This window comes from Saccostrea echinata, unplaced genomic scaffold (assembly GCF_033153115.1).
Source record: "Saccostrea echinata isolate AGI-Se365-2 ecotype Australia unplaced genomic scaffold, CSIRO_AGI_Sech_v1 ptg000054l, whole genome shotgun sequence".
Classification (NCBI taxonomy): Eukaryota; Metazoa; Mollusca; class Bivalvia; order Ostreida; family Ostreidae; genus Saccostrea; species Saccostrea echinata.
In genome coordinates this window covers 9,848,864-9,870,691 of record NW_026889803.1, presented here as the reverse complement: position 1 = coordinate 9,870,691, position 21,828 = coordinate 9,848,864, and the positions used below count along the sequence as shown (strand labels likewise).

At 33.7% G+C, this 21,828-nt stretch overlaps 3 protein-coding genes across 4 annotated transcripts in view; all 3 read right to left on the bottom strand.

Annotated features, from left to right (window-relative positions):
* Nucleotides 1–1,712: 1,712 nt before the first annotated feature.
* On the bottom strand, nucleotides 1,713–4,337 carry LOC133206167 (transmembrane emp24 domain-containing protein 6-like). The gene is made up of 4 exons (XM_061342094.1): nucleotides 4,112–4,337; nucleotides 3,208–3,325; nucleotides 2,590–2,735; nucleotides 1,713–2,073 (listed from the first exon to the last, which is right to left on the bottom strand). Exons 1-4 carry the CDS (start codon nucleotides 4,325–4,327, stop codon nucleotides 1,840–1,842), a joined length of 714 nt encoding a protein of 237 aa, XP_061198078.1. The 5' UTR covers nucleotides 4,328–4,337; the 3' UTR covers nucleotides 1,713–1,839.
* A 1,577-nt stretch (nucleotides 4,338–5,914) lies between these two features.
* The window catches only part of LOC133171705 (uncharacterized), a 36,888-nt gene continuing 20,974 nt past the window's right edge, over nucleotides 5,915–21,828 (bottom strand). Inside the window, exons 4-5 of the mRNA XM_061306496.1 lie at nucleotides 7,011–7,113; nucleotides 5,915–6,544 (exon numbers count right to left, since the gene is read on the bottom strand). Coding sequence (XP_061162480.1) covers nucleotides 6,119–6,544; nucleotides 7,011–7,113 — 529 coding nt within the window. The 3' untranslated portion in view covers nucleotides 5,915–6,118. The remainder of the gene's footprint in view (nucleotides 6,545–7,010; nucleotides 7,114–21,828) is intronic.
* On the bottom strand, nucleotides 9,286–12,269 carry LOC133171708 (uncharacterized). Of its 2 annotated transcripts, none has more exons than XM_061306498.1 (6): nucleotides 11,976–12,269; nucleotides 11,276–11,404; nucleotides 11,045–11,173; nucleotides 10,814–10,942; nucleotides 10,496–10,574; nucleotides 9,286–10,418 (listed from the first exon to the last, which is right to left on the bottom strand). In XM_061306498.1, exons 1-6 carry the CDS (start codon nucleotides 12,243–12,245, stop codon nucleotides 10,402–10,404), a joined length of 753 nt encoding a protein of 250 aa, XP_061162482.1. In that variant the 5' UTR covers nucleotides 12,246–12,269; the 3' UTR covers nucleotides 9,286–10,401. The 2 variants fall into 2 exon arrangements, with proteins under 2 accessions (XP_061162482.1, XP_061162483.1); XM_061306499.1 differs by having other exon boundaries at nucleotides 9,286–10,415.

The window sequence follows — 21,828 nt, the reverse complement described above, 5'->3', positions numbered from 1 at the left end:
AAATTCTTAATCAAGAAGTGAATTCATTAAAACGAACGAATTAAATGTGTTGAAGATGGCGTTCAAGACAACACAATTTTTGAAAAATGTAAGTTTTCTTTAAAAAAATTAAAAATACATTGTCTCAGATCATGCGCTAAAGCAGGAGATTTCCCTTCTTGAATGGAAAGCGTCAGAACGTCTCAAACAGTGAAATACATGTACCTATGGCGTTCTGCAACAAGCAATAATTGTTAAATTATTTCCTGGAATTCGATTATTATTCAATATCTTTTTGATTATTTTATTTAAATCCAGTAATTTCTAAATTATCCAAATTTATTAATTAATATGATCCGCATATAAGTGCGAGCGAGGTGAGAAAATGTTTATCAAATGCCTGTTATGTTTCAGGTAATAATAATAATAATATACCTAATATATTTCAGGTCACCTTTTCTTCAATTGCACCCTGAAAATCCAAACTGTTGGTAAAACATTTCGCCTTATTTGCTTATGCAGGCACAAGTTACGACACAAAAGTTAACGTTCATGTCCACTGCCGTAAAGCTTCCTTGTAGAGAAGTAATTCTATTTACTTGTCGTGTGTTTTTGGTTTACACACGATAGAATCGGTCATTGTTGTTTTGCAGTATGCATGTTAGTCATATTTGTTGTATTGATGTTCTTAAATATCATAAGTTACATACGATCTAAGGGGTCAGGAAGTGAGTGAGCTTCGTGATTTTTTTGTTATAAAGCTAAGCTCGGGGGGGGGGGGGGGTTACTTTCCATTTTTTCGACAAAAAATATTTTGAATATAATAATTAGGCAGGATTTGATATGCTTCAAAAAGAGGAACAACCAGCCTTTTAATGAACGTACTAAGTAACACTGTTTTGGGAAAAAAGTACCCCCTGATACCTACTGGCTTGTATTTAAAGCATTTAATTTTGAATTAGAAAACACTACTTTTCCACATTATATCTTTCTCTCTTTTTACAGAGAAATATTTTTCATACAGACAAAATTAGACTTAATTAATTCTAAATGCAAACTACATTTTTGGGATGGATGTAAAATATATATATATATACGGAAGCCCGTTGAGACCAGTTCAGAGAAGAAAAAAAAATATTTTTATTGCGTTTAAAGGCAACAAATATTGCGTTGAAACTTATGTGGAAGCATCCTGGGGTAGTATAGATTCTTTAGTCAAATAATGACCCCTGGGGTAGGGCGGGACCACAATAGGTAATACTGACAAGGGGGGAAATCAGGTGAAGAACAGCAGGGCCAATGTTACTCAGGTGATCGTTGTGGCCCATGGGCCTCTTGTTTCATTTGGTGCGCTTTCAAACTTTCCGTACACCACAACAACACATCTACATTTTAAATAGGAATAACCACTTAATTGCTTTCAAATGAGGACGTTTTGGTTCAATGTTTGTGTTTAATAGTAAAGAGAGGAGTCCTTAAAATGCAATTAGAATAATTATTTTATAGAGAGACAAGAGATAGCTTTTTTTATTTGAGAGATATTCCTTTTGGTCACTTTTGATAGATAACTCTCCTTTTACTTTAAAAGGCATCTCATACGTTAAAGATAGATACACTTTCCTGAAACCGAGCTCCTGTGCATTGATTGGTGAAGTATTTTTTTAGTTTTCCGCTTACACTTCTCTATCGATTAGTAATAACACAAATGATCCTGTCAGAAATTTTTATTCTTTTAAGTTTTATCCATAAGTCTCTGTGTTACATCTCTTCTATGATAAGTTAAGACAATGTGTACATTGATGATGATGATAATGATAATACACATGTAAATAAAAAATATGTTCTATAGATATCTGATATCTAAGCTCTTGGTTTGGAAGAAGGAGTCACATTGGGGATATTAAATAATTTTCTTACAAAATACACTTGAAAACAAGACGTTGCTAAAATAGAAACAATCTGGAAAACGGACCAATACATGACGTAAGCATTATTTCCGGTCAGTAAATACCAGTCCTTTATGACGTTCATTCTACTAGTAGCTTGGTGCAATCGTACTTTGTCTATGGACTTTTGAACCTCTGTGATGGATGTCTGCAAGGAAGCAAAATTTTATAGAGAGGCGTTTTGAATAGAAAAAATTCAATGTATAAGAAATTTGTAAGTTTTCAGATGAAGTTCTTTTCCCTGTTCTTTTCAATTTTTCATTCCTTTCAGACAAACATTCAGTACAATTGAATTCCAACGCGATCTAATACAATCTAATCTTAATATTAACATCCACTGTTTTTCTCCTTTATTTTGAAAAACCACTTTCTTCGTCAATCGGTAAACGCCGGTAAGAAGGAGTTTTTTCAAGGTATTTTCAATCAGTGAAACATACAATGACGTACATAACAACAGTACAATATTTAACGTACTTATACCTACTTCATCTAATTTTTTATGATTATATACATAGATATAAATATAAAAAGTCTTTCTTTGTTAGTACGGGTAATTAACGGTTGCAGCTACTGCGGGAAAAAAATACATATATAACCCGCTTACGCAAGTTACAGCAACAGTAAGTAATAACTTTCAATTACAAGTGGTGTTTAGATGCCTCACCGTGAAATTTTGGACTGCTGTATGTAATCCCTCTATTTCCGCAACGTACTTGCTCCATTCTTCTTCAACCACCGTCACAATATAAATGTATACTAACTTCGATAGAAATCTGCTATGAATATTTTGAACACATATTTGAAAATTTCCTGGAAAAAGAAAAGAAAAACAAGAGTTGAATAATAGTATTTTTAAAAATTAACAATTTTTTATGCATTATACATATACACTGTAATAGAGATATGCATAGTAAAAATGAATTGTACAATAACAAAGATGTATTGGGGAAAAAATCAAGAGTATACATTTTACTGTCCGAATATATTTTTTATATAAGGTGATGTCGTACGTTACCAAATATGTCAAGGTTTCTTTATTTAGCGTTTAAGTGCCTCTATTGATATCTATCCTTTTCATTAATTTTACGGATTTCAACAGATTTAACACCCCCCCCCCTCTTTTTTTTTTAAAAATATAGATGATTTCCAGAAATCAAGATAGCAAGTACAAATGTTTTCCGCGCTGACAACATTCGATGTTTAATATAGATCGACTAAATGTCTCTTTATTTTCATATTACAAGCTATAAAGCATAATCTTGACAATTTATATCAGCCATACCATTGATTGGAGCTGTGTATTCTATACTCCCCTCTGATTTATAGGTAATTTCTTTGATCATATTATTATAACCATCCTTTACATAGAAATCTACAATACGATCGCCGCCTCGAAGAACCTGTGTAAAAAATGCAAGAATCATAGAATTTTCCTGTCAAGGAATGAAATAAAATGATTAATTTATGCTTAATTACCGGGTAATAATAATAAACTAGAGCGTTCGAAGGAATACTAGTATCTATACCTGAGGCATGAATTTTTTATCAACTGACATGTACATGTACCTAGCTTCAGATGTATAATACTTGTATACTATACGTGTCAGCAAGGAACCCAGAACTGAAAAAAGAGAGTTATTTGCAGATGTATATGATCAACTAAGCCTCACCCTGAGGTTTTTCTGATTTTTGTATAGGACCCATGACTGAAAATTATCAAGCAGACAGTCTGGATGGCAAGAGGAATACGTGTATAATATATAAAGCAGTAATTTAATTTATGATTGTATTAATCTTAGAGATTTCATCTCATTTATCAACCCTGGAGGAGAGCGGACCACGAAATTAACAACTTTTACTCTCCCTTTTTTCATGAAATACTATGTGTCCAAATTGGTTAAACGTGGTTCGTCTATTTTCAGAAAGAAGCGTAAAGTGTTCAAAAGCAATTACAAACGACGGCCGGACGACAGGTGGGAACAGACATCGAGTACTTTTTGACCCGAGAAATTTTAAGTGTCCTTAAGTAATGTAATATAAATACTAAATATTTCCTTGTGCATCGATCCACAAAATTTTGAAATTGAATTTGGAATACTAGAATACGGTAAGACTCTATAGATATTGCCTATGCCAGTTAGTACATTATGGTTTTGCTACTAGTATTTTGTATACGACCCGCCTACCTCAAATGATGCATGAAGATTAGCATTCTGTGCCACCCTCTGTACAAAACATTCTTCCTGGCTTGCAGGAACCTCTATTTTGAATTCATGCTGAGCCCCGGGGAGGCCATCAAAGCTAAAGTCATCAGTGCTCTCCTCTATAACTCGTTCTTGTGTCACTTGGAGAAAAAGATTCCAAAGACATGCCGAGCATAGCACTACATATGTTGGGAACATGTTGATTGTTTATCAGCAGAACAGGGACTTTGTCATAGACTAGCAAGATAATCGATACATTATATCAAGCAAGTACAGCGACAACTGTCGAGGCTAGATTGTTATGACGCTCAACGACCCTTCATTAAAAATTCACGTATGATTAATTAGAATAAAACACCCTTGCAGCAAAAGGCATTTTTGATATCTAATTGTAAATATGGTTAAAATTCTGTCAAATAACATGGCCAAGTTGAAATTTTATTTAGCCGTTACTATCTAATGGCATATGAAGTTCAATTTAAAATTTCTTGACTCGTGTCTAATTCCGGTATAGTTTCGCATTCTTGCTATATTCTAAAGTTCCGCGCTTCAAAGTTATTATATAGTCTCCTACAGGTGAAATCGGAGGGGACTATCGGTTTCCTCCTCGTCTGTCCAGCTGTCCTCTGTCTGTCAGTCTGTCCCACTTTGTTTTCCACACTTTTCTAAATGCTTGCAGAAATTGAGGTGCTTTTTGGTATGTGAGTGTACCTTGAGTACATGTACAGATCAAGTTTGCATTTTGTTCCACTTCAATGATATTTCTTATGCAATATTCTCAGAATGTTTGTTATACTAGTCAATTTACAGTATACACATCCCCTTGATAGGAGTTCTTCGATGCCAAGTATTTGGGCTTGCAGATATTGAGCTGAATTTTGGTATAAAAAAGTTGTACAGATCAAGTTAGCATAGGAAAGACAGATTTGTTTTATATAGACTTTCTTGAAGATGTTTCCTAAAATAATTTGGGGATAATTATGAAAATCATAAATAAAGGAAGGTCCATATTCTATGACTGAATATCCCCCACATGTACCTCTCAATACCAGAAATCTTTTATGGGTCAACTTCAGGCACGTAGCAACGGGGGAGGGAAGGGGGGGGGCTACCCCCCCTTTTTTTTCCAAAGACTTTTTCTTTACTATTTGAAATGTTAATTGAAAGGCCGGTTGACCCCCGACTTTTTGTTGTAGAATAGTCTAATAAGGGTTTTGTAGTAGTGCATAAATAAAATTTGGTACTGAAAGAAGTTGGAACCTATCACTCCAACCCCCCAACCCAACCCCCACGAAATAGGATTTTCGAGTTCGGACAATTTTCCTTTTTTTTTTTTTTGCTTGTCAAGTTTTTTTTTCCAGATAAGTTGAAATTTTTCCTCTGGCTGCCCCCCCCCCTTTCAAAAACGATGCTACGTCCCTGAACTTTGATGTTTGTCTCAATGTATTTCTTACTAAAATATGTATACCAGTAGTTCATTTTCAATTATCCTTCTAAAAGATTAAATAAGTAATAAATATTAAGTAATAAAGTAATTAAGTAATAAATAAATATTATTATTTCGTTTGAACATGTTTATTGCAACAAAAGACTTTAAAATATAATATACCCACTTCTAGAAAATCAATATTTTACATTATGTAATGAAGCTGAAGGATGTCACTGGTATTATCTTGAAAATTAATATTCCTTCATGTTTTGGCAGAATTACATGAAATGCATAAAATTTATAAGATAGATATTTAAAAAGTTTATGGTCTACACACATTAGATCCGAATTGTTTGTGTAGTTAAACTTTCATTATAAAATAAATACATTTTAAGTTTATGTCAATGGATAATAAATGTGTAGTCACGACACGAGAAAATAATTTCAAAAATGTGTAGTTTATGACACTGAAAAAAGTTATTCATCGTTTTTATAAAATAAATTAAAAATCTTTGACCGGTGTTAAGAAAATTTCAAGAACTCTTCATAACACATGTAATTTATTGTGTCCACCACTGAATGATTGCATCATCATCTGCGATGGGCTTTATCATGTCCCATGCCATTGGCTGAGTAATATCACGTGGTATTATATACGGTCTCCCCGCCTTGCTGTATGCACACCTAATTCTGTCCCTTTCTGTTGTAGGGTTTTCGTAACTTGTCTCTGAACTGCTTGGCGATAAATCATGAAGCGCAAAACTCAACTCCGGTTGAAGTAAAATAAAGCAGTTTTCACAACCGAACGCATATCTGCTGTTTGTTTTTGGATAAAACGGTCCAAATGTTGTTATGAAAAACGTCACATTATTGAACTCAAAAACCCATCCTCGTTTTGCAACATAGGATTTGTTCATACATCTCACTTCCTTTGGGTCGTTGTCTGATATTACTTTTAGTATTCTTCTAAACGTCTTGGCGAAAACCTGGACATAAAATGAAGTTTTGATAAATGTTATTTCTTCAAACTATAAAGCATATTAATATATCTTCATTATTTTGCAGTGACTATGATTTTTCATTGTCCAGTGAAGCAGTTGCTCCAGGTGGATGTACTGGAAAAAATGAAATAGGAATTCATCACCGAAATACCGATGCGTTTTTTGTTGTTTTTTTGTTGTTGTTTTCTTTTTGCAATAAATGCATCGTTATTTCCCGAACTTACAAAGAAAGAATTTAACATTTCATTGTTTATCTGTTTAAATAATCATATACGAGTAATGTAAAATTAAGTACGTTAAATATTGTGTTATTGATATCTACGTCATTGTATGTCTCATTGATGGATTAGCAACTGCTCAAGAAATCTATTAATACATCTAGGTGGCTTGCTTAGCTGTGTTTAAGTACTGATAAAGGACCGTTCAGTGGATGTAAGAGAATCGTTCATACCTGTATGTCCTTTTGGTGGAATTCAACTGGTACCTCAATCAGAAAACCGTCAAGTTTATACTGACGACAGACAAGTGTGAAGTGCAACAATGAAGGCAAAAATCTGTTAAGGAAAGATTGTTTAATTCCGAATAACAATCAGCTGTCTGGTTCAATGCTATATTGAATTATTAAACATATTTAGAACGTAATGTAAGGGGCAGCTGACCTAACTAATACACGTATGAAGTAGTAGTAGGGTGGGGATACTAGCACACATCAACTCCACCCACTGTACTATATAATGTCTACCAGATATGTATATTAAACCAAAAGGCTCAGAGGCTAATCCCCACCCACTGTACTATATAATGTTTACCAAGTATGTACTCCACCCACTGTACTATATAATGTCTACCAGATATGTAAATTAAACCAAAAGGCTCAGAGGCTAATCCCCACCCACTGTACTATAAAATGTTTACCAAGTATGTAAATTACATTAAAAGGCTCAGAGGCTAATCCCCACCCACTGTACTATAAAATGTTTACCAAGTATGTAAATTAAATTAAAAGGCTCAGAGGCTAGTCAGAGAATGTTTACCAAGTATGTAAATTACATTAAAAGGCTCAGAGGCTAACCCACCCACTGTACTATATAAAGTTTACCAAGTGTGTAAATTAAAGTAAAAGGCTCAGAGGCTAGCCTCGCCTACTGTACTATATAATGTCTACCAAATATGTAGATTAAGTTCAAAGGCTCACATGCCAACCCCAAGCAGTGACTATATGAAAACATACAATCAACTGAAGGCTTAGTCTTAAACTCCACCCATTTCTATTTTTGTTTATACCAAAGATGTAAAATAAGTTAGAAGGCTCACATACTTACACTTTATAATCAATTGAAGGCTTAATGTCTTAATACTTATATCACTGTGTAAATGAGCCAAAATCCAAAGAACTTCTAGAAGACTTTGAACTGTATGATTTAAATGCATCCACAAATGACAAATGCAATGAAAATATAAATATGCAATAAACACATTCTTTGTTACAAGATTTATGAGGGGTAAATAGAAATGTTTATATTCTCTCTGAAATAGGAGATTCAGTTCAAAGGCTTATGAAGTACACGCAAAGATAGATAACTCTTAGCAAAGTTTGTTTGTTTTGTTTTGTTTTGTTTTTTTTTTTGTTTTGTTTTTTTTTTTTTTTTTTTTTTTTTTTTGCTCTATCCTTATTAGACATACACATGTCTAAGAATTTCAATACCATTAAACAGGTTAACAAGTAACTTTGTTAGTCAAACAGCTTTTATATTCATACCACACACTGATAATCCTTATCAGATGATCAAAAACTATTCATGACCTTTATTTTGAGTGAAACAATGTCAATACCCTTTTGCTCAACACAATGCTATTTCAGTCAATACCTTTTAAGACATCGTTTATTCAACGTAAAAGAGATTTAAACAGGGACATCATTTCAATCATGCTGAAGGATAAAGAATACAGTATATCATTTAAACATTTATTAAAAACCAGATCTTGTTAACATGCCATGTCAACAAAAAAATATATATATATTTAAAAATCATCAAATCACAGTACATGTATATACAAAATATTCAAAAGTATAATTCAATAGATCTTTGGCACATTTCTATGTAAAGATGTAAACAAAGTAGTAATGAATCACAATATAGAGCAACAACATAGAACAAAGATTATGAAATCAATAATGTACATCCAATGATTATCACTGAATTAAATGTTTAAAAGCAAACATTTTATGAAGCAAGACTAACTTTGAACAAAAGAACGGAATCACTTTAAAATCAAATATGTACATATTCATTAGTATTAGCTGAATCATATGAATCAAAAATATAAAAACAAAAACAAAGAAAACCTTACTTTGATTAAGGAAGGTAAAAGGGGAGCATACTACTCTTTATCTGTGACAAGCTAGATTATTTCAATACAAGGTTGTAGGCATGATATATAATGTATAATAAAAGCATGAGCAAACAGCTTCACTTGGCCTTGGAGGTAGGTAATAAGCATGATATATAATGCATAAAAGCATAACCAAACAGCTTCACATGGGCTAAAAGGTGAGTAATAAGCATGATATATAATGCATAAAAGCATAAGCAAACAGCTTCACATGGGCTAAAAGGTGAGTAATAAGCATGATGTATGATGCATAAAAAGCAAACAGCTTAACATGATTTAAAAGGTAATATATAATGCACAAGAAAAGCATAAGCAAACAATTAACAGCTTCACACAGATTAAAAGGTAAGCATATCTTACCATTTATATTCCAAAGTAAACACATTTGGTATGAAATAAAAATAATAATGTACTACTATGTTTTTGATGATATAGTAATGTTGAATCTTTAAAATATATTTGTATATACCTGTATAATCAAATTGAAAAGAACTTTTAAAGGAATTTTAAACTAGAGTATCATTTTCTTCTCCAAACCCTGCAAGGCGATTTCGAAATCTGTAGGCTTCGAGAGTTTCAAACTGTTCATCAATGTATGCTTTTATATCTGAAAATGGCCTTTTTCTACGACGAGCTCGCAGCCAAGCAATGCTTTTACATACAAAATATATGATTGCCAGGCAGGATGATATTAATGAAGCAGCTGAAATAAAATGTTTTACACTTATGGTTACAGCCTACAAAGATTTTTTTAATTGATAAACAAACAAATTTTGAAAATATATCATTCAAAGAGGTCAATTATTTTAAAGCTGCAAACTTGATACTGTATATAGTTGCAATGTATTCTTATGAATGGCATGTTTCATATTTTCAAAATTTAACTGGGTCACCATAGAAAACAGTCTGTTTTCTAGCTCTTTGTGGATATCTACTTGTATGTGCACCATTATCTTTCTGAATGTGCTGAATTGTTGGATTTTTGTAGCCTTTAAAAACTTTCAAAATCATTTTGCAAAAACCTTTAACAATTGCATACAATTTTTTCAAAATTGTTATGATTTCCATCAACTTCTTCTTTATGTCAATAATTTGATTTCCAACATATATAAGTAGTCCAAGAAAACCTACAAAATTAAGATTTTAATATATCATCATAGGTATCCATTATCAATATCCTCAAGAGCATTTTTTCACTGTTTCAATATCTCTTTCATAGTAGTGCAACCTTGACACAACACACATTAGCAGATGGTGAGTAATATATTTGAAGAGCATTGAGGAAAAAAGTTTTTAAGATTAATCTTCACATATTAATTGAATACCAATGGAGTGCAAACAAGACTTGTTTTCAACAGAAGGAGACCAATAGCTACTACATAGCTAAGCATAAGCATAATAAGTTGCTACCACAAGACACCACGACATGCCAGTGAAGTTATGTTCTCTTACCAAGATGAAACTACTGAAATAATAATACATTATTTTCATTTTTATACAACAAGCATTTGATATGTTTTTCTTGTCATGAATAATACTTACTTAACACAATAGTCGTGAAGGTGCCCATCTCCTCATTATGTATGTCTCCCTCATTTGCACCATTGTCAAATCCCACAATCTACAAAGTGATACATCTTCTTACAAAGGGATATTTTTCAGTCTACTGTTAACTAACTGATTGAATTGTGTGTGTCACTTATTACCTACTCTAGAATCTTGAAATTTATTATTTATTTATTACTTTTTGAAGGGAGGGATGTTAGCATACCATATTCAAACAGTTTTGTTTGTTATCAAGTCAATATATGTTTTATATTGGTTTTAAAAATCAAATATAAGTATACAATGTTAAATCACCTCACTGATTTCATTTAAAATGCTGCTACTGGTAGCTCGCGTTGTACCACTGGTTGCAGTATGGGTGGTGGGATGTTTGGTACTTCTGATACTGGCGGTCGGACGGGTGCTCCTAGACGAGGAGACATGCTGCAAAAATTGCTATTCAGAATTAGTGTAGCTTTATCACAAGTCAATATATGTTTTACATTGGTTTTAAAAATCAAATATAAGTATACAATGTTAAATCACCTCGCTGAATTCATTTAAAATGCTGCTACTGGTAGCTCGCGTGGTACCACTGGTTGCAGTATGGGTGGTGGGATGTTTGGTACTTCTGATACTGGCGGTAGGACGGGCGCTCCTAGACGAGGAGACATGCTGCAAAAATTGCTATTCAGAATTAGTGTAGCTTTATCACAAGTCAATACATGTTTTACATTGGTTTTAAAAATCAAATATAAGTATACAATGTTAAATCACCTCGCTGAATTCATTTAAAATGCTGCTACTGGTAGCTCGCGTGGTACCACTGGTTGCAGTATGGGTGGTGGGATGTTTGGTACTTCTGATACTGGCGGTAGGACGGGTGCTCCTAGAGGAGGAGACATGCTGCAAAAATTGCTATTCAGAATTAGTGTAGCTTTATCACAAGTCAATATATGTTTTACATTGGTTTTAAAAATCAAATATAACATAAGTATACAAAGTTAAATCACTTCACTGAATTCATGTGAAAAGTGTTTATAGCTATATCTTTAAAATTACAGATCTGATTTTAATATTTGATTTCAATTTAAATGCATTGCAATCAATACACTGTATTGTTTACACAAATGAATATAAATAAACAATATCCTATATTGTATGTTAAATTATTAGTAGTACATTTTTCAAGCTATCTTTAATTTAGTATGTATGTTCTTAGCATGCGATTTATTCACAGTCAATAACTCTCTGGAGTAGGACAAGGATATAACAACAAACAAACAAGGTATTTCATTTTACATCACAATTTACATCAGTGCTTATTACCTCTCAGGAAAAGGTACTAGTAATTTGTAAGAACTTGACATACACAATAAAATATGATCAAATCAATCATATTTCTTAGCTCTTAATACATAGACATTTATTTTTGTAATTAAATACTCATTTGATGAGGTTAAAATAAAATACTTACACACATATCACCATTCAAATAAACAGTGAGCGGTCTCTGAGTTAAGAAGAATAGGTCTACATCTTTACATCTCAACGGTGTGTTGTCCACATAAATCACATCCACATGGCTACATCTCAAATCTAGCATACCATTTGAATCAAAATAGTTGAATGTCAGCTGGTGGATATCCGTCTGCAGACATCCCCCGTACTTTCCTTCCCCCATCCAACTACACACACTAGTGTCACAAAATTCAAAAAATTGGAAAGTATCAATCGCACTAGGCATAGCGGTCTTGAACAAGCAGAAAATGAATATCGCCCTTATCACCCCCATCTTGAATCTTCTCATATTTACACGCTTTAGAAGCTATTTTGGTAATGCCGATCTCGATGCAATTTATAATAAATACCGCACTTTTTTGAAAACATTAGACCAATCTTTAGAGATTCACATTATTTCTTTATTATTATTTTTTCTTCACTATTCAGTCCAACACGATTTTAGTTCAGTAGTAATTGATTTTAAAAATAACAAACAGACACAACGGAAGAATTATGATTTTCGAGTTAGATATTTATTGTTAATGTTTCAAAAGAATTTAAAGATAGATATTTTGTAAATTTGATTTTCATTTCTATTTAATTTTCAAGATTTAAACTTCATATCATTTGTTTGATTTTTATTAATCATTACACGCTCAAAGTTCTAAATTCATCATCTTTCAAAGACGATAATTATATTTAATTAAAGATTCATTAGTAATACTGAACAAATGTGTACATGTACCATACAAAGTTTTAAGTTTTAGGCAGTATTGTATCTTCAAGGATGTGTCATTGCTTGAGAAGTTATTGTACATCATTAAAAAACTAACTAAAGTTTTTCAGATGTAATTCATATAATCTGTTAAGCAAATCGAACACTTGGTTAGCGAAGATGGATGTTAGTACTTTCATAAGTTTAACATCTATTCAAATTGTATTTGATCTTAAGCGAGTCGGACATTGTTAGCGAAGATGGATATAAGCAAAGAAACCAGACTTGTTTACAACCTATCTTTCAAAAGTTTAGCATCTATTCAAATTACATTTTGACCCTATTTGTACTACCTTGTTTGTTGTTCACCCATAGAAGAGGTGAAGAGTCAACATCCTAAAGAGAAACGGTGGTATATTTAAACGAATAACACTATTTTCTTCTCACTCGCCTGCTAGCTTTCCTCCCAAAATGAATGTAAAATTTGAAATTGGTGTTGGAAGTGATGGGGAAACGCCATACTTCTTTAATGGGTGCACCAAGGAGTATCAGAAGGCGCAGTTTGCAGTTCAACTTTCCCTTTTTAGAGGGAAGATTTACTTACATTTCCAAAGTGAGTAGTTTCTATACTATCCCATGTAAAACTTTTTTTTAAAAATAATTAATTTTGAAATTCTAATCTTAATTTTAATAGTTTTCCACAAAGTAGTTTTAAAACTATTCGGGAAGTAGTTTATGTATAAATATAGTGTAATAGTAATAGCACATCTTATGGAAAATATTCTCTGTTTTGAGTGTAAGTGCAAATTCATTTTAACAGACAACAAAAAAGGAACACAAATGTCCATGCCAGAAGACGTTGCAATGGCGCTCTTTGCAATGCGCGATGAGATACAAGCGGGAATTGATACAACTAGAAATCTAGGCGGTCCACCAAGTCCTCCAATGGTGAGTTAAATTTACCTATGAATCCCCCCCCCCTTTTTTGAACATGATTTTCTAAAATTGCAGTTTATTGACAATATAATTTTGTATTTAAATGGTATTAGCATAAAGGTGTAGATATATAGTATATCAATTAGGTTTAGACCTGTCAATTAGTTCATTTAGGGAATATTTCTCCATTTTATTTCCCTGAATATTCACGTTACAGATGAACGTAATTCCACTCAAAAAAAGAAGAAAAATTGTATCAGAAGACGATGACGATGAAATTCTGTATGCTTGAATGGTTCATCTGAAATTTGAATTAAATCAAATTTGTTGAAATGTTTGAGAGTTTTTCCTTCTTATCCCAGCCTTATTATTCAAGAATATATTATGAACTAAGATGTCATTTGTATATATTAACCTCTCTGCTCAATCATTGTTGATGATGAAATTTCTTTACATTGGATTATCTGCAAATCGGATATCATCAATAGTCAAATGCAGTTGTGTATTGTGTTAGTTACACCCCTGTTCATTCATTAATGTTGTATAATTACATCTCTATTTTAGTTAATCAAATTAGTAAATTGTCAAACGAAAATTGTTGTAAAATCGTGATATCTTTGAACTCAAAGTTGAAAATACACGACAATGTATAAAGGGGATATGTTTTAATATGTATACATTCTATAGACTAATAAACATAATCAAATAAGATATTCTACAATTTATACATCGTCTGAGCTCGGGCAGTCAATGGTTTTAAAGTGTCCATAGGAATATCCTTCAATGCCCATAGGTTCCAACCACCATCGTTTATCGTCAAACGAGGACAGAGAGATTTTGTTGATGGTCTTTAGATACAGATTATGATTTTCACTTCGAATAGAGTTCATTGAATGTCTCTCTAATTTACTACCCAATAGGCAGTTCACGTAGTTCTCATAGGTTAATTCTTTGTTGACCACCGATTTGGAAATTCCTTTTGCTTTCTTTACTTCGGTTTTTTTTCTCATCGTAAACAATAAATGAATACATTTTCGGTCGCAGTCCGACAAATCCAAGGATTGGGTGAGATGCAGTTTCATCTTTCATCTTTCCAACAACCTTCTTATGTTTTTCACTGAACAGGAAATGATCTCTCGGATAGTTTGACGTATCAAACAAATCTATATGTTGACTTATCTCCCTGTACATATCTTCAACTTCAAATCTACAAAATAAATAAGAAATTCAGGCAAAGAACAAACATTGGCTGAAGCAGTTAACACATTTTATCACAGGAATAGGCTTAATGTTTACCTGTAAAATAGAGAGTCAGTATCCGTCATCAGCAGCTTTGCATTTTCCCCATACTGCTTTTTGATGAAACCATAGTGGAATTCATACATAAACAGCTTGGACAAATCCAATATGCTCATCCCAGTGTAGATTGGTTTGTTGAGTAAAAGCTTGACCTTTTTGTTTTTCACTCCAACGAGATCGCTATTGAAGATGGTAAAACTCTCAAAACTTGGTTTACTAACAAATCTCTGCAATCGTTTTTTGGTGTGAACTAAATTAAAGTTCAGTCTATTTCTAATATTTTCCATGGTTTTTCTGAAATGATATAGAAAAGGGATAAAAAGTAACTGAATAATGTATCATCTATCAACGGACAATGTGTGTGATAATTGTCTTGAGGACTCACCCAAAAACAATATTGTTGTAAGATTTGTGAAGAGAGACATCAAAGTCATTCTGTGCTTGCTGCCTCATCTTGGTATTGTATTCTATGTAAGGTTTTAACCAATTCTCCTGTTTAAAACTTATTACCCGATGTGTTTCTTTAAGAACAAGTCCCTGCTGTAGGTAGAATTGTAAGTTCCTGTAATGAACAACGTATTTTTCCTTTGTTCTAAGTGTAGGAACAAGTTTTCTAGAGATCTCTCCTTCCGTTTTCGGTTTATGAAAACTTTTATATAGCTCTTGACAGTAAGGGGACAGATCTTCAAGTTTGATAGATAGCGACTCTGGAGCTAATGGGAGATCATTATGCTGATCATGCAAATGACTCGGATACTCAAGTGTGACCTCTAAGATATATCCAGTTGCAGCATTTTTGTTTACATTCATGATGTCAAGCTCTGATATTTCTTTCGCACTCAGCCATCGAAAATCTCTAACAGGGAGGGGCTCAACCATAGCTCCACCATATAAGTTGTTCATATCAAAATACCCTAGGTAAACATTTGGTTTGCTTGGATCATAGTTCTGTCCAATATAAGGATTGTTAGCTTCAGCAAAACGTAATGTCATCATTGCCACACCACCGCGTACACCCTTTTCAATCATTTGATATTGCTCTATGTCAGTTAGTAATTCTAACTCCACACCAGTCATTTTCAAACATGCACTCCAGCACATGCCAGCGAGGGTGTAATACTGTGCAGGATCTAAATCAAAACTTTTCAGGGATATACTTCTGAATCGTTCAAAAACATCTGCTAAAAGTAGCACGTCACACAGTACATATAGATCATGATATTCACCCATTGTTTGGATATTCATCACCCTCCACACTTCCTTTGCATGCTCATACTCTTCATCTGAGATGTGACATTTGCGTATAGTATTGTAAAATTCGTGTTTGGAGGGTAATTCATTCACTAAAAACTTTGAACTGTCTGTTATGAATGAGTATGGGTAAATTCCTTTTTTCAATAAAAGTTTTCTGGAATACTCGGAGGAAAAGTATTTGTTGAATTGGTGGAAATGTTGTACACCGCTAGATTTCAGATTCTTTACCAAAATATCCAAAGACGTTGTAAGAAATTGAAAAGAATCTATGAACCTTAATTTTGAAATTGTAAAAGAGACGTATCGTTCATTAGTATTGGCAATTACATTGATACGTTTTTTCTTGAATTTTCCAAGTCGCTGCATGATAAGATGAGCGTCAAATCCTCTAAGATTGTGTAATATAACAGGTATAAACTCTGCTTGCTTAAACTGTAAATTACAATTTCTATGCGCAGCACCGAAAAATTCACCTGTTATATGATCATGATTTCTTACTTTGTCATGCTTCCTTTCAAATTCTAATCCACAGAGATGACAGTGGGTTGCTCTGTGAAATGAATCTTCTATAACACTGTTGATTTGCATAGGTTCAATTCTATGCAACAAATTGATGAATCTTTCTTCTTCTTCTAGTAATCGAATCATAAACGTCTCTACTATATCATTACCTCGATATACAGTAGGTGGTTTAGTATACCTTCTGTCTGTAGAAACTATATGATATGCAAATCCACAGGGTTCAAATTCAGAAATATTGCTGGTGTGTGAAGAATTCGGATCTAGGTCACAAGTCTGAATTGGCTTGACATACGTTTCGAAATCGGCGTAAATGACAAATGGCACACGGAGTTGTTTTGCAATCTCAGTAAATTTCAGCACATCATTTTCTCCAGGTGTTGGCATCTCTATCTTTTGCTCCCCGAGAGACATACAAAAGTCAACATGTTTATTCAAAGTCTCCCTCCTCACAAATCCATGCAAACAGTAGGGGCAATAGAAATGAGAGCGATGAGAGTTCCCACCCTCTGTTCGGAAGAGAAACCGATTGAGATTCTTGATTAAGCAATAATGGAAGATATCCTTATTCTTTAAGTAAAGCAAATCGACATGTGATTTCTTTTTTGACTTTGTTATACGTATTGGAAAAATTTCCTTATCTTCATATCCAAATACATTCACAGAAATTTCATTTTGGCTTTCAAATTTTGATATTTGCTGCACACGAACTGGATAATGAATTCCACGCATGTTTAGTTTATTTGTGTATGCATGGTAATGACTTACTCTCGAAGGATTGCGCTTAGCTGGATAGAGTTTTGCTAAAATTGAGTACAGAAAACATTTTTGATCAGTATTTCTTATATTCACCAACGATTTGCTATTTCGCAGTTCACTCGGTTCTCTTATGTAAGTTGCTCCCTTCAATGGTGAGTATACAACGTAGCATAATTCCACATACATCACTTTGGAAAAAATCCAGTCTGAACCTTTCATAATGAACTCCTCTTTAGAAGCGAACATTTTTTGAAAAGATTCGTTAAGATTATGAGTGTTAAATTCTTCTGAAGTTAAATGTCTGTAAACGATGGTACGAAAATGAGGTAAAGCCTTCTCCACCTCCCCTTCTCTTTCCCTGGTGAATTCTACTCTTGTTACAAGATACCACTTTAATCCTTTTTTCGCAGGTGAGTGTGAAACAATCAACTCTTTGATTTTATCTTTAATGTTAGAATAAAACACAAGAAGATCAAATTTTTCCATTTCTCTCGGTTTAATTTTGATTGAAGTTACTTGTTCATTAATCGATTGTGTAATTTCATGTTCATAGTTTTCAGGTTCTTCTTCCTGTATTCCCTCAGGAACTTGTGGAGATGAAGACTTTTGCGCTCCGGTTCTTGTTGACGATGAGGGTTGATAGTTACCTCCAATTTGGATATTGGATGCAGTTTCATGAAAACGACGATAGTGAGTTTTGAAATTATCCTTTCTGTTGAAATGATGATCACAAATAGGACACACGATTTTTTGCCGCTTTGACCTATAATGTCTATTTAAATCTGACTTGCGTTTGTAACTTTTTTTGCAATCCGTGCAATGGAATTTTTTATCCCCTTGATCCATACCTTTTTAGTTATACTTCAACCATTTTTTTCTGTATGTTTTCTTTTTACTTGCAGATGCTTTCTGACGATTGTCAATGCTTGAAAGCGTCCTAGGTACTGCTAGTTTTATGGTGCTGTTATCGGATTTATGCTTGTGTGCGTAAGCAGTTTGTAAATTTACACTCTGATTATCACGCAATGTCCCATAATCAGTGTCAGGATGTACTGACACTAAAGGATCCTCTGTGTCAGTATCTCGTAGATCATTCAACTTTCCTTTGTTGAAATGTTGATTAACCTCCATATCTTCACGCTCCATATCAGACTGTGATTTCTCTTTGTTATGTAAATCAGTTTCTGTGTTAATATTGTTCAGGTCAATGGTGTTTTTCTTTTCTTCACAATCTCCATCCATTTTTGAAGGACTTGTCTTGCTCTGATTATTCAGAATCATGCGATCCTCTAATAATTTCTGATATTTTTCTCTCGGAACTAGAACGACCTCTTTTGCCATTGTTTAACAGATACCTATTCACTGATGATATTAAAGTTGGTATAAGACCTTGAATTTGTATCAAGATTTGTTTTTTGACACGTTTTGTTGTTTTTCTTTCAATTAATTTTCGTAAAAGTCCTCTATGTTTTTTCAATTTTTCTTCTTCTTCTTTAGTCAAAGAACAAACACCCTGAAGAATGTTGTACACGACTTCTATCAAGATGTCGAATTGTCCGTTGTCAATGGTTTGAAGTAATTGCAGTCGCTGGGTCCTGTGCGTGGATGCTAGCAATCGAAGAAAATCCAAATGGTCTTTAAGAAATGAGGACATAACTCTACATTGGTAAGTACAATATTGTTTCCTGTTCTGGAAAAATGTTAGAAGACAGACGGTATATCTCTGCTGTGCCAGGATAGAGTGTCACACATAAGTAAGAATACGGAAGTTCAGTCGCCTTCTTATAAGCATCCATGAAATACTTTGATTGGTTAGGAAAAATCTGACTGCCTAAAGTTCTGACTTGTCGCTCATCCCTTGGATTCTTAAATAGTATTATATAATGTGCATTCAAGGATATGGTCCTCATATACTTTCCAGGAGGAAAAATGTTTTGAAGTAGGAAGATCACAGTTATACCCATGTGATGTGAATACGTCGTAAACAAGTTCATTAACTCTACATTATTTGTTCCTTGACCCATGACATCGTCCAATACCAGAAGAATGTTTCCATATTCATTGGAAAATCTTTTTAAAATATTTTTATCTGGAATTCCCTGGTAAAAGGTAATGGGATTGATTTCTCTCTCCATTTGCTCAAATAATGGCTGCCAAATTCCAAAAACGTAAAGTATATGCTTAATATCCGATTCAAATAGTTCCAGGTGTTTCAGCAAAGAAAATACGAATGTGGATTTTCCTGCATGCGACTGCCCAGTCACAATTATGTTGCTGTTAGCTTTAAATTTAGTCAAGATTTCATGTTCATTATCAGCCATCCTTCCAAGGAATCCAGTAATAAATGAACACGAAGGTGTAATATGTTCTGTATTTATTCAATTATAAAGCACATATATATCACACATGATTTGTTAAGCATAATGGAAATGTGTGAGTAATAAATCTAAGTACAAAAGCATCACTTAATTCACAAATAGGTGATAAGAAATTCAAAAACTCTTGAAATGATACATTTCGAACTCTGAGGAAAAGATACAAAATAGAATAATGCCCACATACCAAAGAATTAGTACATTGAATGTCTGTTTGATTAACATATACTTTGTCATTTATTTTATGAAATTCAATAAGACTTTTATCACTCAGCTTTCCCAGACTGTCAAATACTTCCACATCATTCCCATCATTGTAAACAGCTAGCCAGTGTTCTCCCTCATGGCCGGAAGGTTTTGTATTTACTATGAGTCCTCTTTGTGCTTGTAACGTTCTTATCTTATCTGCTGAATAGACGCCGATTATCGTATCTTTCATCATTGGATCGCACGCAATCATACATTTTAGTTGCACACTGTTGAGAGCAGACATCATTTCACAAGGTTATTATATCCCTGGCTTGGTTAATTTCGAAAAGAGCAGTATATTGTCCCCACACAATAGCCGTCACTGTCTCTGGTAGAGCCGCTCCAAACTGTGCTTCTAGACGTACATTACCCTGTTTAAGTAATGTTAAATATTCTCCTTGTTCGAATGTAGGCTCTAAATCAAAGCAGAATATTACATTACCACCCTCTGCAAATTGTTTTCTACTTATGGCATTCCCTCCATCAAAGAGCCACTTTCCTGCATTGTCAAATAAATTCACAAAGGCTGGGGCTATGCTATCCCCATTAACGCTGTCGAATGTAAGCTTCATGGGTGTATTGCCTACTGGAGTTCCATCACTATACAAAGCGATCTGGTTTATGTTGTAGTGTTGAAAATTAAATGGATTTTTGGTAAAATCTCCCGCCACTGCTTGTGACGATACAAAAGCAATATAGAGTCTGTCTGGTCTGGTTCCCGAAAACATATTTTCAATGGAGATGTTGAGCAAGCCCTTAGCTAGACTGTACATTTTCACTGTACTTTTTTTGAATGGATATTTAGCTGTGGTGGTTTCCAACATCTTGGCATGACTAAGTATCACGGCTGGATTAATTTTGCATTTACAAACACGTAAAATAACTTCCTCTAACTTTATAATGTAATTTTTCCCGTTAGAGGTATTCGAAAGAAGACAAAATTCAGCTCGTGAGCGATAGAATTTGAGAGAAATGCCGACTTGATTAAGAATATATCTATCCATCTGGAACAGTTCATGCATGATTGGTCCTTCCAGGTCAATGGTCTTGCTTCCCTTGATAAATAAAGCCCTTTTCAACAATCCTGAATTTCTTCCACTTTTGGCATTGACGTCATCAAATTCCCCTGGGTTATCACTCTCCCATAACTGTGAAGTCAGCTGTGAAGATTTTGCATCGCCCCCATAATTTATGAGGGTATTCAGCATGCTAAGGTATGGATAATGCGCTCCGGAGCTATTGATGGGCTTGTTCTGCATGGATACATCGACTTGGCTGAAGAGTGATGGTAAAAGCAAGTTTACTGGACCAACTATGTCATCAGCTACTAGCGCTTTTTCCCCATTCATCACTTTTAGTTTAACATAAATTCTGCTTCTTTTAAGATCGATGTAGTCCATCCCATTTTGTGCAGATAGTTGAAATTCTATCGGTGAACTGTCCGAGATTTGAGATATCGGGCGAACATCTTGAAAGTAAATGTTTTCTACTGCTGTCTGGGTGGGTGGTAGATCAAACAGAGAAAGTTGACTAGGCATAGCTTCTCTAAAACTTTCACTAGATAAAATCGACATGATTCAATACAATCCGAATACGTCTGACTTTAGCTTTACGATTTTATTTCTTTTAGCTGTACGTCCACTCTTTTTGTCGTCCGACTTCTGACTGTGACGCTTCATGACTCGCTTCCCTTTTTCAATAGTTTTGTCCCTCTTAATTTC